At 40.0% G+C, this 16232-nt stretch overlaps 1 protein-coding gene across 3 annotated transcripts in view; it reads right to left on the reverse strand.

The window, feature by feature from the left end:
- GRIA3 (glutamate receptor, ionotropic, AMPA 3) overlaps window positions 1-16232 on the reverse strand; it is a 329309-nt gene that overhangs the window by 241372 nt on the left and 71705 nt on the right. For all 3 annotated transcript variants that reach the window (XM_011962193.1, XM_011962194.1, XM_011962195.1), the window contains one exon: window positions 11673-11912. In XM_011962193.1, the coding sequence (XP_011817583.1) occupies window positions 11673-11912 (240 nt within the window). The remainder of the gene's footprint in view (window positions 1-11672; window positions 11913-16232) is intronic.

Consider the following 16232-nt stretch of genomic DNA (forward strand, 5'->3'; position numbering starts at 1 on the left):
GGTAAACCCCCTACCCCCATGTTGTTTAAGGGTCAACTGTAAATGGAAGTGTTGTAATAGCCCACAGAATTTTAGAATCAAAAGGGATCACTCTAGATTCTATTTATGTGTTTATTTTTTTGTATGTCTATGCTGCCCTTCTAAACTGTGAGCTTATTAAGGGGAGGCACTCTGTTTCATTCACTTCCATAACACCTGTAATTCCCCTGACACAAAATTCCTGCACTCAGGAATTGTTAGTTGCAGAATGATGGAGTCCACTCCCTCATTTTACAGGTGTGGAATCCGAGGACCAGAAAAGCTATTGTGACTTGCCCAGGATTACACAGCTACTTAGTGGCAGAGCTGGGCCTGGAACTGAGGTTCTGATTTGATGATGCTTTTCTTCAACACCTTTAATGGGACTATTCACCTCTCATAATAGAGTGTTCTTGACATGTGGTGACAAAGATTCTTTGACCAAACTCTCCTCATGCTCCTCTGAGCCCTCTTCTAAACCCTGTCACAATCTTGGCCTATAAAGACTAGAACAAAACACTAACATAGTTTCTAATAGCCCAAGACAACATCTCTAGGATGATTCTAGTCTTCCTTAAAGTGGCTGCCTGAGAAGACTCAAGGCTGCCGAAATAATTTATTGTTTGTTTCACCCAACACCTGAATATAGTGCTCCTGTCTGCCAGCCTCTGTGGAAGGGTAGGAGCCTAACTTCAGTAAGTGTCAGTTGACAAACTCAGATGAGTTTCACATAGACCAAACCTCCCTTTTCCTGCTTTTTGTAACTTTTCACTTTCCTGACTCTATTGGGCCCCCTTTCATCTCCCTCCCCTTTCCCTCATTTTCTCTTCAAAATGCCCAGCCACCTCTGTACAAATTGAAGGTCAGTTCAGTTTATGCTGAACGCTTTTCCCTACTGCAATCATATATTACTAATTAATATTGGTCTTTAGCTCTTTAACAAATGTCCAGCTTTGTTTATCTTTGACTGGTTAGAGACTCTATATGAAACCAGACAGAATGTTCCTGGAGAAGTTTCCTCTGTTTCTGAGCATTCCTCCTGTCTCCTAGATGCTTGGTGGATTCTTAAGATTACATTTTAAAACACAGAGGATAGAGTGCCAGTACTCTGTGTGGCCATTTGCTTATGAGAGGGTAAATATGGATTCAAAAATCTACTTGGTGATTTGTGCCAACCTCAGTTTCCAAACATCTCTGTTTCCCTTAATAGCTCACTATGGGTCTGTCATCCATGAATTCATCTAAGCTTTTATTTAGGGGGAGGGGAAAGCTATTTATATTTTCAGTCTAATCCACCACTTGGTGTAATGAGTTCCATATGTCTCCTCCATTTTCTACCTGCTGTGAGAAGTAGAGTTTCCTTTATTTGTCCTAAATTCACCTCTGTGGGCTTTATGTTGGTAAGATGCAAAAGCATATACACACTCTGAGACACACATGTTATTTAGGATGGAAAACGACCTCACTATTAATTGTTATCTTTGTTTACAAGCATATTAAAAATGTAAGTGAAAGAGAGCCCAAGTAATGCAATTGAAAGCACCATAGTAGCAACTATTTACCCCAAGGAGAAGGATGTACATCGTTAACAAAATGGAGACCCATTGACACAGGAACCTGTGGAAATAAGTGGGAAGCCTGCTATGGGATCAGCACCTAGCCAAGCACTGCCTGCCTGCAGTGAAGTTGAAGCACCCTCTAAAAGTTCAGTGTAGCCCAGGAACATAACCTGTCAGCCTCCTCGGCTTACATGATCTTAATTAGCCGCTGTTCTACTGCTGAGAAAGCCTGCTGAGGCAGTTAACACCAGAGAATTAATCAGATCGTTTGTGGAGTCGACAAAGCAGGACAGCAACCGACACTGGCAACTTATTGACTGGAAAGGATCCAGGAAGACAGGGAGTGAAGTAGTCTCTATGTGTGCCCCCTCTTTCCTCTGAATGGCGATGCTCTACAGAGACTTCAGTTGGAGGTGAAGTAAACTGTGCTCCACCTTGACCTCTGCTCTCCTCTCCTCTCCAATTCATATTCTGTCCTCCTTGCTTACACGTACTTTTTGGCTAAGGCATCATGTGTAGCCATACTGATGCCAAACAGTGTGTTTGACTGCAAGAGAGTGGGAAAGAGCACTGCTGATTTTGTTGCAAATTGCACTTTTGCTACAGGATTAGTTGAGAAAATGGGATTTTGCCTGTATTTCCCTCCCTCCCTTTGTTTACTGCCTATTTTCAACAGCCCTGTAATTGCTTTCCATTTAGTAAAAGGAACATTGTTCCTTTTTGGGTTTTTCTTTTAATTGTATTTCTTGCCTTGAGCTGTGAAGTTTGGGAGCATTGATGGGAATGCCATGTTGTTTTGGTTCTGGATACCAACTTGGCCTTAGTAATCAAGGTAAGGTCATTGCTAGGGGAGGCAGTTCTGTGGTGGCCTCAGAAACATTCGTGACTTCTTCCATTAAGCCTTCCCTGACTAGACCAGCCTGCCTATCATGAACTTTCTCTTCTTTGGATTCACACAGTACTTCACATCCATACCACACAATCTAGCTCTCGCTTTATGCTCTTTTGCACTAATATTTGCTTCTGTGCATTAGTCTTAATATGTCTCTCTGGCCACGATATAAGCTCTTCAGAATCAAACGCTCACTCTACTTATTAAACAGAGCTGTTATTACTGATCTAGGCATAGTAAGAGACACTCAATAAATGCTAGATTGATTCACTGACAACCCCTTAAGGAGTTTCTGCAACCATTTATTTGACCTGCTGCTTCCTTGGCAGTGTTGATGTCTTGGGCTGGATAATTTTTTGTTGAGAGCATGGAGAAGGATACTGTCCTGTGCATTGTAGGATGTGTACCAGCATTCCTGGCCTCTACCCACAACTAAAATGTCTCTAGACATTGCCAAATGTACTCTGAGGGGGGAAAATTACCCTCACTCTCTATTGAGGACCACTGTTCCATAATGGTAATAAAATAATAAGAACTAAAATTCATTGAGCATGTTACTGTGTTCAGCTTGGTGCTAAAGGCTTTATATGTATTATCTTGTTAAACTCTCACAACAACCCTGCCTTGGCTTTAATTGTTGTCTAAAGGGCTCCAAGGGACAAATCTCAAAGTCACAGTTGCAGGTCTATACCGCTGTCCATCCCTGCCCCAAGGAACATTTAGAAGAACCTTTTCAAGGACGTTTCAGGCCCAAACCCTGACTTTATAGACTACTCCAGCGAACCCTTAATGGTTAATGAACTACCTATTCATTAAAAGCTAGATATTCAGCTTAGTGAGGGTTAATTCCCTCAAGGAGCTTGATAAAAAGCAATAGAAGGTCAGAGCAAAAGCAACCCTGCCAGCTGTCACCTCCTTTTTTTTTCAGAGATGTGAATACCATTTCAAACAGCTAATGCATTGTAGGGGGGCTGGAGATCTGTTTCTTTAGCTCATATGATGACATTTTAGCTCAGGAAGCAGAATTTTTAGCTAGCCTACTGAAGTGATATTCCTACCCAACATCCTTACCAGCTCTCTTGCAAACAATGCAATTGGTCACAAGAGGGACAGGGTAAAAGAAGTTGGATAAACCAGTGCAGATTCATCCTTCTATGGGGATGGGGGGCTACTCAATGCATGTCTCCTGACAGTAGCACCATTTCTGCATATGAAGGACAACCCAAGAGAGAAAATTTGACATTTTAGCTTAATTTGTCTCTAGAGAGGAATGTCTCTGGCTGTAAAGTCAATTCAACCTCAAATTCACTGCCACCAAGGAGTTAAAAATACATTAAAATTAATCATGTCATTTTCTGGAGAAATATTCTACTTATGGAAAATACCTTTATAGGAAAACTGCCTTTCTGAGTCTGAGCTGGAAATATTACAGTAAACAGGATCTAATCACAGTGAAGCCTTTTTTCAGCTTTGCATGACAGCTGTAAAATATGACAGTATTTATTAATAGTTGCTGCAGCCTAATCTGCAGCATTGGAGAGCTACAGAAAAATATGTTAAGCTACTGAGAGAACAATTTCCACAGTAACTAATATTCAGCTACTGAAAGGGTAGTTTAATGTCTTGTGATTTTTTTCCCCCTACTGATGGTCCAACCCCAGGAATGAGCTACTAAGCTAATAACCTTTGTGGAGAGGAAGTGTTTAAATGATAATTTATTTCAAGAGCTGACAACAAATTGCTCGGCACTTTCTCTTCTTATGCCCCAAAGCAGTCAAGGATGTGCAAATCGAAGTATTAAAAAATATGACAGCTCTGGTATTTTCATTTTCAATGAAATTCTCATTACAGACAAATGTACAGTCTTTTATTCACAATCCAGTCCAAATAGTCATTCACTATTATTATTGTGTGGGCTCTCAAGATGCTCTCATAGTTGAAAACTCATCACAATAGATTAGGCAGGCTGTGGAAACTACCAAATGTCTCAGGTACTGTCAACCCTGATTATTGCTGCTCAAACAGGGGAATTTAGTATCTGTCTCTCACACAATAATGTACTCGCTGGGCCTTCCTAATTTATTCAGATGTAAAAAGTATCTTGAATTTCAATAAAACTCTCTTGACTTCACTATTCCCAGAAGGCAAATGGACACAACCAGAATTGGAGCCATCTGTTTCCTTCGTACATCTTTTAATCAGTTCTTAAAGTGAAGAAGAAAAAGAATCCATGATAGTCTGTCCTCTTTTTTTTTTCTTTCTTTAATAATTGAGATACCCTGCTACTGTCTTAACAGTTTTGGCCAAGCACTCATGGTACTTAGCTGGAACTTTAAAGAAGTTCATGATAGTGGCCTATCCTGAACCAGAATAGGCTCCTCCAACCAGAAATATAGCCCCTTAGCAATGACAACCTGCAGATTTATCTTTCTGTGCTCAGGAAAGTCTCTGACCCCGAGAAGAATAGATGAGTTCCCTTCCCTCAGAATCAGGGCCTCAGCACAACCCTCCATTAGTATGCATCACAGCAGTTACCTTCTGCCTGCATTTAGAACTCTGCCATCTCTCTGCCTTCACCTTTGCAACTCATTTACCTCTTAACCTGGATTTTTGACCTCTTGCCTGTCTGGATTCCTGGTACCCTGAGACAACAAGATATTACGTTCATTTGTGGATACCACACCTTAAGAAGGAAATTGGCAATTGGATTGCATCCATGGGAAGACAGCCAGGATAGGGAGGGTCTAAGTATCTGGTCTTTGAAGAATGGCTGAAGGGAAGACTAAAGGAAGAGGTAATAGTTGTGTTCAACTGTTAAGAATGTAGGAGGCAGTATGTCAGTCAGAGAACAGTACATAGACTGTGGAACGTGGCAGACCTAGGTTGAAATCTGGTTTTATTACTCTGTAACTGTGTGACCCTAGGAACAATCATTTAACCTTTCCATGCTTTGGTTTCCTCAGTTGTAAAGATGCAGGGATGTTACAAGGATTAAATGTGATAATCCATAAACTCAGGGCCTAGTGCATAATAAGTGCTTAAGAAATGGCAGTTGCTCTTATCAAAATAAGAATAAAATGATAACAATAACAGATTTGTTGACATGTGCCATTGATTGGTATTGAGGTGTGTGTGTGTGTGTGTGTGTGTGTGTGTGTGTGGGTGTGTGTGTGTGTGTAGAGAGGAAGAAAAGGACGTAAGGAGTGGAGAGGAGAAAGGAGGAAAGGAGGCGAAGAAAGAGAAGGAAGATAGACAAAGAGGGAGAGAGAGGGAGAGAGAGAGAGGTATTTTGCGTTTTATTTGGAAAAGTAGAACTGGGTGAATAGGATGAGGCTAGGCTATGTAAGTAGGTGGAGCATTACAACATGCAGAAAGGTGCGAGGAACTGAAACTTTGCTTGTCTCTCAGTAGAATTCAAATCCAGCCGTTGAAACATTCATAGTCCTCTGAGGACAAGCCCTTTTCTCCTTTTCTTGGGGAATCCCTTTACCTCTTAAGCCCTTTAGGACCTTCCAACATTTTCCCGCCTTCCTAGCTATCTGACAACCCTTTAATCTTTTCACAAGGTTCTTGCTCTAATGAATGCATATTTCATTGGTGGATATGGAAACAGCTGTATTAAAAATTATTTTTTTCAGGCCCCTTAGATAAGTCACTCTTTCAGCAACAGTATTGTCAGGTTCTCAGAGGCAAGATTTAGTTCTGCTTCTTTTAAACCCCACCAATGGCTTAACACAAGCTAGCACTGGAGAAAGCTTGATAATTGCTTGTTGACTGATGGAATAATGGTTACAATTGCCTATGTTCCTGTCACAACGTTTGAAAGAAAATAGAAAGGTCTGTTAGAAGGCTGTTGACTTCCAGAGAGTTACTTGGGAACTGAGTAGGGAGTTTCAGGTTGAGAATGGGAGACAGCAGGAGTTTATTGAACACTGGCAAGAAGGTAGGGACTAGTTGCCTCAAAGGGCACCCAGAGCTATTATCTCATTATCTAAGCTGAGAGCCACAGCTGGGCCGGATTCTTTCATCTCTGTGGGCTGTGCCCATTGAAGCCAAGGAGAGTTGTCAGGTGCACGAGAGTCTGTCTGCAGTTCTCAAGTATGTTGCTGTTCTGGGGGAAATGTTAGCACCACAGAGAACTAGGTCACTTGCACCCAAAAAATAAGTCTAATAACTGGAAGAGATGGCCACCTCCCTGACATGGTTTTAGGACTTTCTATATAGGAAGGCATGTGGGCAAAGGACCTCACAAACTGGACTCATGGTGCCTGGAATCCCGGAATTAAAAAGCTACACCTTGGATTATGGTTCTGTATTCACAGAAGGCCTTTGCCTGAATAGAAATTTCTTCTTCCCTGGATGCACTAACCCATCAAGTTGTTAATAGCCATAGATAAATAAGCATGAATAAATTGGTCAGTTGAGCTGTTGTCACTAGCAGAGAAAGACTATTAATCAGTGGGAAGAAAAAGCAGGATAGGGAAGTTTTTATGAAGCTGTAGAAGCAGGTTGAGACAGAGATGTTAAGGTTCAGCTCCTACCAGGGAGGGCAGGTGTAAACATAGTGCCATAGTAAGGAAAGAGGATGTTAATAGAGAAGAGAGGGTACGGATAGGGCAGACAACACACTTAACTTTATAATTTGTTCAAAACCTGTTCTTTTATGTATATAGCACCAAGAATGTAATTTTCAACTTTGTATTAATGAATCAAGCTAGTATTTTAGAAACTAAGTGACAAACTGCAAAGCCCAAATCAGACTTTTGTCTGCAGGCAGAAATAAAAGCAGAGTCAACAAAGCCCTGAAATCCACTCAATGTTTCATAATTTCAGAGAAAACTTTACCCTGGTTGTGCTACAATTCTTTTAAATGACCTCAAACATTTAACCCATTTCTCAGCTCCCCACTCATCCCTGCCCTTATACAGTAGAGTCACATCATTTGTATATTTAGCTTATGAATGTAATTATAGGTGTTCCCTTCTGTTTCTCTTTCTCTTCTCTCTTCTGTAATTTAAAATATTCCAAAATTATATTTTCTATTGTAATTTCTCCCCGTAATTTTTACTACGAAAGCAACAGATGATCATTGCACAATACAAGAAAATACAGAATACTCAATATTTTAAACAACTGTACCAAGTGGTTGGTATGATTTATAAATTGGGTTTGCTTTCCCTTCCTTCCTTCCTTCCTTCCTTCCTTCCTTCCTCCCTCCCTCCCTCCCTCCCTCCCCTCTCTTCTTTCGCTTCCCTTGCTGTCTTCTTTCTTTCTTCCCTTCTCGTTCTCCCTCCTACCCATACCCAACCTTCCCTCCTTCTTTATTTTTCTTTCTTTCTGTCTCTCTTTCTTTCAGTCCACTGTTGAAAAACAGACATGGGCTTATTGTTGATGAATCACTAAAGGAGGTTGGAAAACACTAAGTAGGCACACAGGGATGTGCTATGTACTAGGGGAGGCACAAAGTATAAATCTAGGGGCTAGCCAGTTGTTTATTATCACACCAGAGAGAAATGCTTGGGAAGGTATAGTATAGCGCATACTCAGTGAAATAACAGCAGAAGGCAGTTATATTCAATGCCAGATGAATGACATGGACAAAAGCATTCCGTGGGTGTTTAGAGGTGGGTAAGATCTCTGCTCCTCAAAACTAAGTCTCCTCCTCCTCAAAACTAAGTCTCCTCCTGTCCAGCCACCTCAGTAAATTGCATCACTATCTTCCCATCTTACCCAGTCTCTCAAGCCAAACACATAGCAATCATCCATGAATCCTTCCTCTCCTTCACATCCCACAGTCAATCTGTCCCCTAGTTCTGTCAATTCTGTCTCCAAAGTATACTTCAACTCCATCTCTTTTTCTCCATCTCCAGCTTAGTCCAAAGCTGCCATCATTTCTCATCTGGATGACCACAATGGACTTTCAATTGGTTTCCCTTCATTTTTACTTGCACCACACTCTGTTTTTTACAGAAATTTAGATCATGTGACTCCCCTGCTCAGAATCCTCCAATGACTTCCCACTGCAATTAGAATAAAATTCATACTTCTCAGCATGGCTTCTGTTTATACTCTATGGCTATGATCTGGTTCTTGTCTACCTCTACAGTCTGCTCTCAGGCCACTTTCTACCTACTTGTTATCCTTTAGCCACACTGTACTTCTTTCAGTTCCTCAACCATGCCATGTGACCTTCGCACTTGCTATTTCTACTGCTTGAAACTATTTCCCTCTACTCTTCACATGGCTGCCTCCTTCCAATCCTGTAGTTCTCAGCTTAAATGCTCCTTCTCAATGAGGCCATCACTGAACATCCTTTGGAAGTTAAGCCCTATCCATTATTATCTGTCTCTTTTTTTCCTTCATAGTACCTTATTTAAATGTGCAATTGTTTTATTTGTTAATTTACTTGGTTTTTGTCTATCTCCATCATTAGAATGTAGGTTTATAAGGCAGGAACCATATCTAACCATATTCATGTGATTTTTATTGTAGCTTTAGCATCTATTACATTAATGAATCATTTAGAGCTGAAGTGGTCAAGGAAGGCTACCTTGGGGAGGTAGAGTTTGAGGCGGGTTTTGAAAATTGAAAGAATGGGCATGATTACTATATATCAAGATGAAGGAGACAATTCCAGGTAGTAATAAAAGTATGATTGCTGAGGCAGGCATGGTTCTGGTGCATTTAGGCAGCAGTGGAAAATGGGAGCTTCCTACAATGGGAGATTCTCATTGGGTAGCATAGGGAGAATGAGTTTTCTAGTTGGTTGAGGCATAATCTGTCAAATCTTGAAGAACAGACTACTTTTTTCAATGTGGGCAATAGAAAGCCATTGAAAATTTTAGAACAGGATCCTAGTACAGTAATGTAAGAAGGCTTTTCAAGGGGTAAATTGGTGTAAAAGTTTATGGGAAGTACTTCTTAAGCAGAGTGGATTAGTCCCACCAGCTAAATGGCTGCAGGGGAAAAATATAAAGTTATGTGAGTCAGAAAGCTTTCTTTGACTCCAAGACCATAGACTTGTCCAAACTATTTAGCTAGATGATTAGAGAAAAGATGCAAGGGCAAGAAATAGATAGATGGTCTTTTCCTCCCATTCTTCTAGTAGAGAGTTAATGAGCAGAGAAGGGTCACACGAAATGAGGATAAAATTCATTAATTGTGTCTTCTGCTTTTGAATAAATGAGAGGTACAGTGTTGGTGGAACTGATATTTAGTTTTTAAAATGTTTCAGGAGAGAAGTGGCCTAGCTTACAAACTTCAGTTCTGAAAACGAAATTGATATGCACTAGATTACGCTGTGTACAGTACATGGAAACAGGCTAATTTATCCTCAGTGTTTGGACAAAATGAAATTTATTAAAATTTGTCAAATGATGAATTAGAACGTTTAAGCTATTTTGTATCTCAGTCAGACAGGGCTCTACCTGAACACACAGTTCCTTCCCGGCCCTGCCGTTTGCTTGTTCTCTTTTCCCCTCCCCAAAGCCCCATCTCCCTTCTCTCTTGCAACCCACAACTTATCTATCTTTCAAGGTTAGCTTCTCTAGCAAGCTTTCACTGAAAACTCTACTTTTCTGGAGTGCAACCTTTCCACAATTCTTAAAGTAATCAGAGTATACAGCGTAGCACTCAATTTGATATTGTTCTGCATTGTTCATGAATTGCTTTATAAATATCTTTTTCTGTCCACACCCCCTTGAAACCATATTATATATGCATCTATCACAGGATTGGAGACCACCACTGGGGGTAGATAATGGCTTATAGAATGGATTGACTAACTGATAATATATAAGTTAGGATTAGTAGCAAGATACAAAGTGTCATTATCTGGTCAAATATCTCAAAAAAAAAAAAATCACAGAATTGTAGAATATAACATTAAGAAGGAACACACCTTAGGTGAGGAGGCCAAGTCCAAGAGCACGTCAATGAGTTGGTCAAGGTCAACTTGTTAGTGAGCTAGTTAGTGACAGAGCTTGGACTAGACCTCTGGTCTCCTGCTTCAGGTTCATGAAATTTGATGACAGGAGGTAAGTACAATAGGGAAATACAGGCCTAAGTATTTGCTATTAAGATTTGATGATGCAGCAAAATGAGAGTAAAGTGAAGAGTGTTCTGGATTCCCAAGAACAAAATGGCCGTTCAAGTTAAGTTACTTAGAAAGACTTCTTCTCTAGGTACCCCTCAGGCAGATAAGTCTTTCATGTAATCCTTCTGAGTTCAAAAATTCTGAGTTAGGGAGAATCACCCCCAGCCTATAAGCAGAACTACAGGCAAATGACTGATTAAGTAACATTGTCTTCTGGAATGTCTTGGTGATAGGATCCCTTGGTTTTACCGAGGAACCTGTCAAAGACAACTGGGTGTTGGAGGAGCCTGATTAGATGAATTATGATGTGTGTGTCTAGCAAATTAATCAATAGACCTTACTGTATATTATTTAAGATCAGACTCTTAATTTCTGAGCCTGTTTTAATAGAGAGTATCCTTAATATATTGTCTTACTATTAGAGGAGACTGGGCATGCTTAGGGTGGTGTGGCCACAGACTGTCTCACTATTTAAAACAAAACAAAAACAAAAACAAAAACAAAACAAAACAAAACAAAAAATCAGTCCTCAAAGCCCAGTTTAGCTGTCTCACTCATTATTTCTATCAGATAATTGTTGAGGCCTGCTAAGCTGAAAACCTAATGTGATCTGATGGAACAAGTCCTGGAAGCAAGAGACATTGCTACCAGTCCCATTTTAGTGGTTAAACTGCTGTATGAAAAAGCACTTGGACTTCAGCTGTCTCATCTATGAAATGGGGATAATTACAGTTTCTGACAGGATTAATTTTCCAAAACTTTCCAATTTAAGCCTCTCTCTACTTCGATTAAGCTGCTTTTACTTCATACATTTTAGACCAGATAAAATTTTTGAGGGGGGAGGAGTTCTTTTTCAACAATTGTGACTCAACCAAGAGGGTATTCCAAACTGCTTTTTCAGGGAGGGCCTACATAGCTTGAAAAATTAGGTTCTAAAATTACTATTACTTTTATTTTTTAATCTTAATCTTTGATTTATTTGGAATATTAAATACAATTTTTAAAGAAAATTAGATTTTATTTATTGGAAGCAAAGGGCACATGAGCTGAGGCAGTTTGAACACAATTACATGAATATCTAAAGAGGATAGCAGATGCCTCTTCTTACCTCGTTCTGTGTCATAGAGGTACACAAACTTCTCCCACTTGTAATGACCCAGAAGACTCAGAATAGCACCCTTCAAGGCTGGGCGCATCTGGATGACAAACTGCACATCTGCGTCAGTGGGGAAGCTAGGCGTAACAAAGGACGTGTGCAGGGCCCCACAGAAGGAGGTCAGGGTGTTCATTGACATCTGGTCATAGAATCCAAAGATGGCATACACCCCTCTCGAGAACTGGGAGCAGACTGCAATGAGAAAAAGAGAAAAAGATTCAATAGCTCCATGGTCCTTTGCTGCAGCTTGTAGGGTTAGAAATACAATGTACAATTAGGCCCCAAATTGCATACCTCAAAAGAAAACCTCTAGAAGCCCCTGAAAACCCAGTTACCCAACAGGAGAAGAGTAAGAAAGGAAAGAGAATTAATTTGATACAGGTACACATTCTCTATGTGTACAATGAGCTGGAAACTAAGAAAATGTGGGAAAAATAGAGGTGAAGGTTGTCTTACTCCCTTTCAAAACCCTCCCAGCTCATCTCCAAGGCATTCAGTGCTCTTGAACTTCCACTTTAGCTGCCCAGGGGCCTCTTAGTGTACTAATGCGCCCATCAAACTACAATTGTTTTGTGTACCACCCTTCATTCCTTTTTCTCATAGGTGACTGAGAATTTAGTCAGACTAACAGCTAATGTGTCTGCTAGGAAATGTGTTACCCTTCAGGTTACATAATGCCTTAGCCACAGTTATGTTATTATTAAGGCCCTTAATGTGGGCTATTAATTTAGATGATTTAAGCCTCTGGGCAGGCCATAGGAAGACTGTCCTTTCAGTGCTCATTGAGTCACAGGGGTTAGGTAGCTGCCTATTCTGCCCATGTGTAATTGGGAAAGTTCTATCTTAATCCTTTTGCATGTATCTTATAGACTCCTCTAGCCACATGTAGAATTTTCACACACCCCCCTCACAGTTGTCACCTTTCCTTCATTTCAAAGTGGGCCACATCGCTGCCTCTTCTCTCTTCTGGCCCATAAGAGCTTAAACAATGTGAACCAATTTTAATATTAGCTTCAGTAGAACATAATTAGCAAAGCAAATCAGCTACAACAACACTGTGGCACATTCACAAACAAAGTGGAAATGATCTTTAGATTATCTGCACCACTGCTTACTTCCATTCATGTGAAGCAGACATAACAGGCATAATGAGGTGTGATTTAAGGGGTTCTGCATAGTCTCCCTTACCTACTAGAAAACTCTAAATACCACTGTTAAGTTTACTTCTTCAGGTGTTTAAAAGAATTCTGTGGCCTGGGAGAGGGATCAAATAGAATCTTATTTAGCAGTTACTGTGGTAACATAAATTAATGTCTGATTAGATGCCAGGATGAGTGGGAAAGCAGGTGGGTAAATTTTGATGGGGATGAGAGAAGAGAATGTGTAGGTGGTCTGGAGTCCTCCCTGAGAGGAGAAAGAGTGAAGACATTGGGCACGAAAAATAAAGAAGGTATTGAAAGCATGAAGGCAAGTGGAAAACCAATTTAATTCATTTCTTGACCCTGTTGTGAGAGATAGAGAGTTCTCAGTGGATGTGGTATTTTGCTTTCCCTACATTTGATTCGAATCTATGTTGATTAGGGCTGTTCTCTTTTTATCAACCAAAGTCATTAGCCATTGGCTTGAGGGTAGCATTTCAAAAGTGATTATCAGTCACTTAACCATCTCCATCATAGGAAACAATAGTCTTCAACTTGAAGAATTCTAAGTGACCCTCAAACACATGCATAGGAAAGGTCTTTATATTAAAAGGAAAAATCCCGGCACGGTGGCTCACGTCTGTAATCCCATCACTTTGGGAGGCCGAGGCAGGCAGATCACGAGGTCAGGAGATCAAGACCATCCTGGCTAATACAGTGAAACCCCGTCTCTACTAAAACTACAAAAATTAGCCGGGCTTGGTGGCCGGCGCCTGTAGTACCAACTACTTGGGAGGCTGAGGCAGGAGAATCGCTTGAACCCGGGAGGCAGAGGTTGCAGTGAGCCGAGATCGTGCCGCTGCACTCCAGCCTGGGTGACCGACAGAGCAAGACTTTCTCTCAAAATAAATGAATGAATAAATAAATAATAATAAAATTAAAAAAAAGGAAAAATCCAACTAGAGAGTGAATCTGGGGTACTTCATAACAAGAGCCAAAGGGGGTACAATACTCAGAAACAAAAGGGATGTCTTGATCATCACCAAGGGTGATGCTAAGAAAAGTCCCATTCTCAAATTAATCCTGTAAGTGGAGAATTTTGCAATACAAGTCAAATCTTGGCCAGTGCACATAGTGTTCTGTACAAAATTGACAATAACATCCAATAATAATGATAATAGCCATTGGTAATAACAGCCAATAATAATGATAATAGTATTTAGCCTGGCACTATACTAAGTACTATACAAATATTTTTTCATTTAATGTTCTCATCAGCTTTATGAGGTATTGCTATTATTCCTATTTAATAGATAAAAATTCTGAGACAAAAAAACCTGTTCTAGCTATTAAGCAGAGGAGCCAGAATTTGAATCTGAGTGTGCTTGACCCAAAACTCACACTCACATGTACTCAAATCCAATAAGGTTATCAAAAAGTAATTATTGTTCCACATGAGATACGGTTTACAGGTTTAGCAAATAAAAACAAGATTTTTCAATTAAGGTTGGATTTCAGGTAAATAATTTTTTAGCATAAGTATGCCTCAAATTCATACATACACTAAAAACATAATTTGTTGTTTATCTGAAATTCAAATTTAACTGGGCATCTTGTATTTTATCTGTCAACCCTAGAAAGAACCCCTGCTTACTAATAATGGTCATGGGCTGGAAGATTAGAAAAGCAATCATGGCCCTTCAACCAAAATGATTCAAAGGGTAGCTGGTAATTTTCAGATCCATACCAACTGGCAAAGAAAACTTAGGATCCATGAATCCTATACAAAAATAGTCTCATGGGAAAATGCAACATATTTTCAGCAAGGAGAACTCCAAGCTGACTAGATTATGGGCAATAATTGAGGGGTAATATAAACTTAAAAAGAAGGATCCACTTTCAGTTTCAAAAAGCTCTTGAAATAGTGGTAGGAAACAGAAGATAAGTGGCAAGGTTCTGGTTATTATTTTAAAAAATCTTGCATTGCTCTTCTAATCATTGACCTTGAACTCGGGGTGCAGAATTAATTAATCATTATTAGTTCATACATGGACTTTTCATATTTTATTTATTGCATTTATTTATTTATTTAGACTATAATGAACACCTATAAACCCATTACCCAACTTGAGAACTATAACATTACTGATAACTTACTTTTATCTGTGTGTTCCTCCTTTAGTCCATCTCCCTGTATTGATAACACTCCTCGCCGCTACCCCTGCCCCAGGTAACTACTATCATGAAATTTGTATTTATTATTACCTTGGTTTTTAAAAAATATACAAACACATACACCTAAACAATGTATTATTATTTTTGCTTGTTTTAAAGCTTTATATCAAGAGAGTAATATTGTATATGTGAAACCCAGATTTTGGTAAATCTTTATGAGTTGTCTTCAGGAAGGTGTACCCAGTGAAATCTTTAAGCCTGTATATTATGACAAGAAGAATGAGACAAAAGACGAACTTATAAAAATGTGTGGGGAGTCTGTGTGAGAAAACCCACTGAAACTTAAAATTTCCAAACTAAGCATACAGCTCTGGTTGTGACTCAGACAAGGGACTCAGGAATATTTATAGATCAGTGGCAATCCTTGGGAAATAATATGCTACCATGGTACAAAAGGTAGATCCACTGTCTTTTGGTGGTGGACATCAGTAAGAAGAGTTTTAGGTGAAAATCAGGAAAGATTCAACTCCCTTCATATAAAACAGAAGTACAACTGTCCTGAAAATATTGACCCCTGTGCTCCACCCACTCCAACATAGACAGATATCAATAGAAGACCTCTGGATGATTAGCCCAATGGGGAAGACAACTGCCATATGAGGACAGTGGTAATGGCCTCTGAAAGAAGCTGGGGCATGGGGGACCTGTGAAAGGCCTTTCACAGCAGATCCTAGGCCTGTTCCTGGCTGTCAAAAGTAGGGTTGAATGGAACACTGAGTTGACCCACCCACAATGTGAATGATTTTAGATTCTTAGAATGTTTGAGCTAGAAAGAACTTAAATATTTTTTATTCACTTGTTTCTCAACCATAGTTTTTAGTGGTGAAATCCTTTCTCCAAATAAAATTTTATATGGAAAAGTTAAGTTTACAAAAGAGACAGTGGAGCTCTTCTGATTGAACAGAGTTTCACTGGTCTGATGTCTCCCTATCATAAAGAAACTATGACACGGGGGCGGGGCGGAGCAAGATGGCCGAATAGGAACAGCTCCAGTCTCCACCTCCCAGCGCAAGCGACACAGAAGACCGGTGATTTCTGCATTTTCAACTGAGGTACTGGGGTCATCTCACTAGGGAGTGCCGGACAATCGGTGCTGGTCAGCTGCTGCAGCCTGACCAGCGAGAGCTGAAGCAGGGCG

Source organism: Colobus angolensis, unplaced genomic scaffold (genome assembly GCF_000951035.1).
Source record: "Colobus angolensis palliatus isolate OR3802 unplaced genomic scaffold, Cang.pa_1.0 Scaffold580, whole genome shotgun sequence".
Lineage (NCBI taxonomy): Eukaryota > Metazoa > Chordata > Mammalia > Primates > Cercopithecidae > Colobus > Colobus angolensis.